The sequence below is a fragment of the Cupressus sempervirens genome, chromosome 6 (assembly GCF_028749045.1).
Source record: "Cupressus sempervirens isolate cs-2001-9-10 chromosome 6, ASM2874904v1, whole genome shotgun sequence".
NCBI classification, from domain to species: domain Eukaryota; kingdom Viridiplantae; phylum Streptophyta; class Pinopsida; order Cupressales; family Cupressaceae; genus Cupressus; species Cupressus sempervirens.
In genome coordinates, this window is record NC_143123.1 from 599,183,460 (window position 1) to 599,190,903 (window position 7,444).

The following is a 7,444-nucleotide window of genomic DNA, read 5'->3' on the forward strand; positions in this document are numbered from 1 at the left end:
AATTTGAGCAACATTCAGGATAATGTTTGTTGGCTATGATAACGCGTAATACAGCTACTTCGAGAGGAAATGCATTTGTTTAAGCCTGTATTATTCTGAAGCAGGCAAAAACTATCAAAGCCATAGCATTCTTCCTTTGTATGAGCACCTCCCTAACAATTCCTCCAGAAAATATCTCGGTTCAAGACAGCTTGACTTACACTACTTTGTACAAATGTTCTGAAGAGGATTCTAAGGACAAAAAATTTGCAATATTAAATTTTACTGGCATGCATACAATAAGCAGGCTTCTTACAAACTCTTAAAAGGCATAGGAAAATCTTTGTCCCTTTCGACTTCGCGAACACAATAATTAGATCCTTATACCCACTATTCTCTTCAAGTCCATAGTTTTTTTGTTTTTTATTTTGGGTTTCTTCAACAGGCAACAACCACCCTGCACTTCTCTCCTCACTTGGTAATGTCAATTTACAGGCTGATTTACTAACTTTCATAATTGTCATTTAACAAGACAAAATGCTGAGCTTTCAACTGCATGAATGTACATAATGTTTGACAATTATAAAAGCTGGTATATGCAGAAAACTCATATGACATGCATTGCAGTCAACTTACAGACTCTCCTAAATAGCATCCTTGTATCTGCGGATGACCTTGCAATTAGAGTTAATTTCTTGAAGGGATACAATAGTTTACAATAAGATTCACTAACCACAGGGAGAAGATAAATAAAATGGAGCATGATGCTTACTTTCCTCATCAGGAGATGTTGAAAAGGTCATTGTTCTTTCCATATGCGCCCTGTTAATCTTAGTTTCAATTCTTTTCTGTCACTTCCTGAAAAAAAGAGTGCCAAATTTCGTTGTATAATTAATCCATCATGACTGTCACGAACTTTTCTGTGACCGTCTCTAATGCTTCGAGGAATGCCCTGCCATGTCAGTTTCCGACCACTACCCCCAACTTCAAGGCTGTAGCTAAAGTTCTTAGCATCATTATCGTCTCCCATAAAACGCAAAAAGGCTATATAAACAGGGGATGTGCCCAGTTGAAACGCTTCAAAATGTAGACAAAAGTATTGCTCAAAACAATTAAATACCTGCAATTAAAAACAAAATAAACAACATATCCAAGATATGAAGAAAGAAACGAGGAGATAAGTTTGTGTTTAAGAGCATATAAGGGCTCACTGTTAGCATCCAAGTAGCATTCTCAACCTCATGTGGATTTGACTTTACATATCTGTGATTGAAGGTAGGACCGTCATGAAAATCAACTTTGTGATCTCCTCTCAAATGAGCCACCAGAGATGGTATATCACCAACTACTTTACATTCAGAACCTGCATATGGGCAGCTGTATGGCCTAAGAGGGCACTGAGCTTCATGCTTTAATTTACTGTAATAAGGAAATATCTCTTGGCAACCATAACACTGATATTTGCATGGAAGCTCTAAAGATGCCGCGACCTTTTCAAGAGCCAAGCATCTGATATTACCAAGTTCATACCTGCAGGTTGGACACCGGTTATTGACCCTTGCTTTACATGCATGACATAACGTGTGACCATTTGGGCACTGCAAACAAAAATCATGAGAAAGGTTGTCAACATACATATTTCACAAGAGAAATGTTTATCAAAGTCACAGCCTGCCATTACTTATCTCCTTAAAATCAGAAAGAGATGTCTCCAAAGGCCTTAACTATGTCAACAATAACACTGTTTGATGCAAAATTATCATATTCACAAATCTGGCAGGTCTTTAAATTAAAATAACTTCTCAAAGATGCTGCAGCAAAGCTTACTAAGATGATTTCTGAGATATTTTTCCACAAACAAAAAAGAACAGCAGTTGAGCTATTACAAAAGCTTTAGAGATGTAAGATCGAAAGAGGAAGGCATAAAAAAACAGATAATTATGCTAGAAATCTAATGAGTAATCGTATGCCAAAAATCTAATGAGTATTGATATGCCAGAAACTGAGTATCAATCATATGAGTGCCAACCAAAATTTGCAATCAACCTAATGACGTTCACAAATTGCAGCATTTCTTAAAATGTATGAGAAGGTTAACAGATTTCAACAGGCCCAGTGAAAAGATTAAAATAACGCTAAGAACAAGAAGATTCCCACAATCCATGAGATATTTGAGCTTGTCTCTAGATTCAATTGTGTAAAAGTTTTTGCATCAACATTTCAGATCACACTGTGTGATCCATCATAAGAATGGACATGAAAGAGAGCATAAAGAGTGATCCAAAACGTTGATGCAAAAACTTTTACACAATCAAATCCAGAAAAACAATATAATATTGCTTGTTCACACTTCACAGTCATGTGATTGCTTATAGATGCGATCACAACAGACAATATAATATTGCTTGTTCACACTTCACAGTCATGTGGTTGCTTAGATGTGAGCACAACAGCATCAGTTTCTCACCTGCAACATGGTTACTAACTTTGAACCACTGGGCACAATATGATTTATTAATGGCACAATGTTTCCCAGAAATGTCACGCAAACAGAAATAACATCACAGTTTAGCTTTTGGAAAAATGTAACCGCCAAACCAAATTCCATGTAATTGTGGCACGTATCGGAGATGTTTTCTTGAGCTCTGTTACTGTGCTTCTTTAATCTGATGATGGATCACAGAGTGTGATCAGAATCGTTGATTCAAAAACTTGACACAATTGAAATCAGAAACATTGAAAATAGAATTAAAGACAATTCAACTATAGTAACTATGTAAATAGGGCCAAATCAAAATCAACTTTTAAATGATTTTCTTTCGGATGCAACATATTTTCATAAATTATGACATGAATAACTGTTTTTCTAAGGCAAATCTCAGGTTGGAGAAATACATGCATTGCTAATCATCAATATTCAGCACCCTGCAACTCACTGATTTATATATGTTTGCACAACTGCGGGAATGCATATTATATGCCACTTTCTTACACCTGATATTGTTTTGTACTTGCCTGTAACCATTGGATCTGATCTAACTCAAGGTAACTCATTTCGAAATAGAGGGACAACCATACATCTATAATCCCGTTATAAAATGCATTTTCTGTTTGAAACAAGAAGTAGAAGGATGATAATTGCAAATTTTGCTGAAATAGGCAAAGATGAAAATGCTCCCAGAAAACCCAGATTGGCATTAGTTGGCAATGAATGATAACTGATGCATTAGTTATTTGGAATTCATTATTCAGGCATTTGTGAGTATCATAATCTGCCTGATTTTCAACACATTGAAGAATATTTTATGTGTGATATCTACATAAGAGCGTGATAAAAATTCAAACAGAATGCATTCAGGTCATTGTGTTCCCAATTTATTTTAATATTACATCTTCATCCAAAATATATAGAATCCATTTAACACTTGCCAGTTGATGCTCCACACAAAAATCAAGAATTCTGTCAACGTTCTTATTTGCTCTATCTTAAATCAGAAGCATGTTCATTATAAAGTTGACTAATAGTATTTTCAATCAATTAAACACTGCAATTTTAACTCGTGAAAATTTGAAAGAGTTATTGTAATCTTATATTACAATTAATATGCTTCTATAGAAGCAAATTAAATTTTCTATTGATATTTGACATTTTTATAAATTTCTGCATTATTTTTCACCATTTGTTACAGAGTTCTGACATACAAGTTGCGAGCTGTTTGAGATCTTTAAAGACATATTATACTGCTAAACCACGATATGTAAAGTCTAGTTTATAAAATGACAAAGTTCAAAGAAAATGCGGATTGTTTGAGTCTTTGAAGAGAAATCATATCAATGAATCTAAGAGGGAGAAGCAATGCTAACAGATTATTGAACGTCACAAAAAAATATTAAAAGCACAAGCACAACATTAACCCTCGCAAACCTTTTCTGAGGAACCCAACAAAAGCAGGACTCGTTGTATTAAATCAGAAGTTTACAATATTGATAAGATATTTTTTATTGTGATATTTTCAACTATGTAGTTTTTGAGTCAAATTCACTGATCTATATTTCATGACTTGTGATTCACAGAGCCCATCTCTCATGAATATGAATGGAACACTTAACACACATTGGATCTAGGTGATGCTCACAGAGGTGAAGCACCGCGACTTTCTGGGGATCACTCATCTGGATACTACTACAACTTGAATGCACAACTATGAAGTTTCTTCCATAGTTAAACCCACTCTATTTACAACCCCATTTACAAAACCTTCACCAAGTTAACCCATATGTGCATGATGGACAAGTTAGTATAGGACTAAGCAGTATTAGAAAACAACAGGTATAACCAGTCAACCGAGAAACGACCCATAATAATCCAAAGCATTTTCCCTCGCAGCCTGTAGAACATTCAAAGTATAACGCATATCCAACAATCTTGCAATTTCCACAACGCAGAAAATATCTATTGTCACTAATAGCAACGGCCAAATGAAAATTGCATCTATGTAAAAATCTCCTAAATTCATGAAAAAATTATCTGTAAAGAGATTCTGAATTAAAAGTCTCCATCATAATTTCTAAAAGAAAGTAAGCAAATGGAAGTAAAGAGATTATGGGTCAGATGCAATCTCCATGGTATCAGCCTCTTCTTTGCCTTGAACCCTTCAGTACAAGGTATCTTGTCAAAAACCATCTCTGAATTAAATTGCTTGCTGTCCTACTTTTCTTGCCCAATCCTACATAGTACATACAACTCTCTATAGTTATCAAGAAATCAAAGGGAAGTGTCTCTAAAAGTTTGGAAAACAGCCACGCCAATAAACATAGGGCAGCCTTTTATCCATGTATATCTTGTGTAAGATAGACTTTTCATCTCTTCATAATCCCGCAGTTATTTCATGGATTCTATTTTGTTTCAAATGCATGGCTAATTTCAGAATGTCTGCAAAAATACTCAAATTATTTTTCCCTTTTTCTCATCTACCTCTGATATTTTTCCCTCTATAAGAAAGAGGTCGATTTATTTGATACAAAATAAGTGATATAGTGTCCGATACTAGGATAAAACTTTGGGAAGGAAATTAGTACGAGTATAGAGTAGGAGGCAAATCATTCTATATCATTATATGATAAATGTGTTATAAGATGACACTTGAGGAAAATCGCTACCGATTCGTGCAAATATTGATGATTCAGTTAACATATTTATAACTTTTACATGATCTTGGCCAATAACTTACAATAAACAATTATTGGGGATTATAATTTAAATTACTCATCGGATACTACACTTGTTTACATTCAAATCGGCCTTAGTTTATGCAAACCAAGCTTGGTTTGGAGTAACTCTGAAATCTGGAAAAAAAGTCCTCCATGTCATAGAAATTCATAGGCATACACAAAGATGTTTACAAAAGTAAAGACAAACCTGGTGAATGGGAGGGTACATAGAGTTCATGCATACTGGACATTCGAGCAGCTCATGGACGCTGCTGACAGCATCCACCAACGATTTTACTGTTGTACTCACATAATTTTTTAGTTCACATCCCTCTGAACCAGGTGCAAGCAAATGGGTTGGATCAATAGAACCGTTCAATTCTTCCAGACCAGCGCAGTGTAAAATGTCCGATGTCATTTCCCTTTACAAGATAAACCCAAACTAGAGTACGAAACAAAGAACGCGGTAACACCGTTTTTCTGCTTCCCTTTGTTGCAGTCGTGAGGATCACAAGTAGATCATTCTCCTCCCCACAATGTAAGACGAGAGCACGCAACCTCGGATTTTGTGTTTCCGAAAACCCCAACTATGCAAGAAAAAGTAGATGAAGTTTATTACAAATATTCGAAGAAATTAGAAACTCAAACAACAGTTCAAGACTGAATAAAACCCATCTTCATTGCCAAATCTGATCGGGTTCAGAAATAAAACCAAACAAGTTGAACAAAACGACCAGAAACCCTGAGGTATTCGATCTAGAACTGTGTCGGAACTTCTAGTTAATATACATAATGTCAAGGCCTAATTCCTAGAACTAGGTTTCAAAAACAGAAACCACTTTGCATAAAGATTTTTCCAAATGCAAGTAGTATTGGAAGACAGATCTTCCAAGATTTTCTTACCTAACTACATAAATTTGAAGGAAAGACATATCAACATCTATATAAATACCCCACCCAGAACCCCAGAATGTTGAATAAACTAGCAATGCATTCAAGCCCGTAGAATGGGCCAAGAAATGTATCCATTATGAATCAAAAACACAAGAAGCCAAAGCACCAAGATGAAAAGAACCCTTCGAATTGACATCACTCAACATGTCCTAAAAAATATCCCCTCTTGGCAAAACTTGGCGTGACCCATTGCAACAGGACTTTCTGAAGATACTATTTTAGCGCGTACCCACTTTACAGAAAAGGCTGCTATTTCAGTTGGAGGCGAAGATAATTCACCGTCAAACGGGACGGAATTTGAATTTTGACCCCTAAAACCACGTTTTGTGCAGTGGAAGATCACGAGTCGAAAGACAAATTTGTACCAGAAATAGGTAAGTGGGCAAGAAGAAATAAAAGAAAAGTAAAATCGCAATTCAATATTGTCTGCAACTCGAACAATTTCCGAGGCAAAACAGCCCCTAAAAAACAAAGAAAACACTTACAGATCGACTAATCTAAGCGGACTTTTCAAATTATAAATTTCAAGGACAAGTTTTCTGAAGGTGCAGCAAAAATGTGATCTTCCAGGAGAAGGTTTTCTATGTATCGCGTACGGCTACGACTGCGGATACCAGTAGATACGGCTGCTGTTTGTATTTTCATACACGTCAGTATGCCAATGTCGGATGGACGCTGGGTTAGTTATTAATTGAAATTTGATATCCAGTCGGCGCACGTATCATCTCTTCGTGGAGGGAAATTATTGTTTGAATTCCCCAACTCGGGGTCTTGACAAAAGACCCAAGAAGTGGCTCTATTGAAGTCACATCAAGGTGTAAGTAACAAGAAATTTCAAAGATCACTAGGTTAAACATTGAAGAATTTATGGGACAGATTATTATTATTAAGTAATTTTGTTTTTTCTATGTAAGCTAAAGATGAACTCTTAGTTTTTTAACATTCCCTTTGTTGAAAAGACTATTTCGTAAATCAATTGTCAAGCCATTAATGTAATTTTTAGTGGCTGTCTATAAGGCAGGGTACTAATGTTTTCATTTCACCCCTTTCAATTAATTTTCAAACGGGCAAAATTTTATACTCTAAAGTTTTGAGAGGATTTATTTTTCAAATATTTTTTGAACAAAAATTCTTGCTTCTTGATCAAACATCACACACTAAGCTTAATTCCTAAACCAAAAGTGTTAAATAGTCAAAGTTGACTTTTTTTTTCCCAAGCTTAATTTTTCCCTTAGCGTATGATATTTAAGGGTGGCCCTTTTTTATTAGTCAAATCTAATTTTTTTGGGGGTATAATTAT

The 7,444-nt window shown here is 35.3% G+C and overlaps 1 protein-coding gene across 1 annotated transcript; it reads right to left on the reverse strand.

The window, feature by feature from the left end:
- Window positions 1–229: 229 nt before the first annotated feature.
- LOC149553665 (E3 ubiquitin-protein ligase DIS1-like) lies at window positions 230–6,936 on the reverse strand. The gene is made up of 4 exons (XM_089789059.1): window positions 6,630–6,936; window positions 5,399–5,777; window positions 1,191–1,577; window positions 230–1,099 (listed from the first exon to the last, which is right to left on the reverse strand). The coding sequence occupies exons 2-4, from the start codon at window positions 5,606–5,608 to the stop codon at window positions 779–781; spliced, it is 918 nt and encodes a 305-aa protein (XP_089645185.1). The 5' UTR covers window positions 5,609–5,777; window positions 6,630–6,936; the 3' UTR covers window positions 230–778.
- Between the last annotated feature and the right edge of the window lie 508 nt (window positions 6,937–7,444).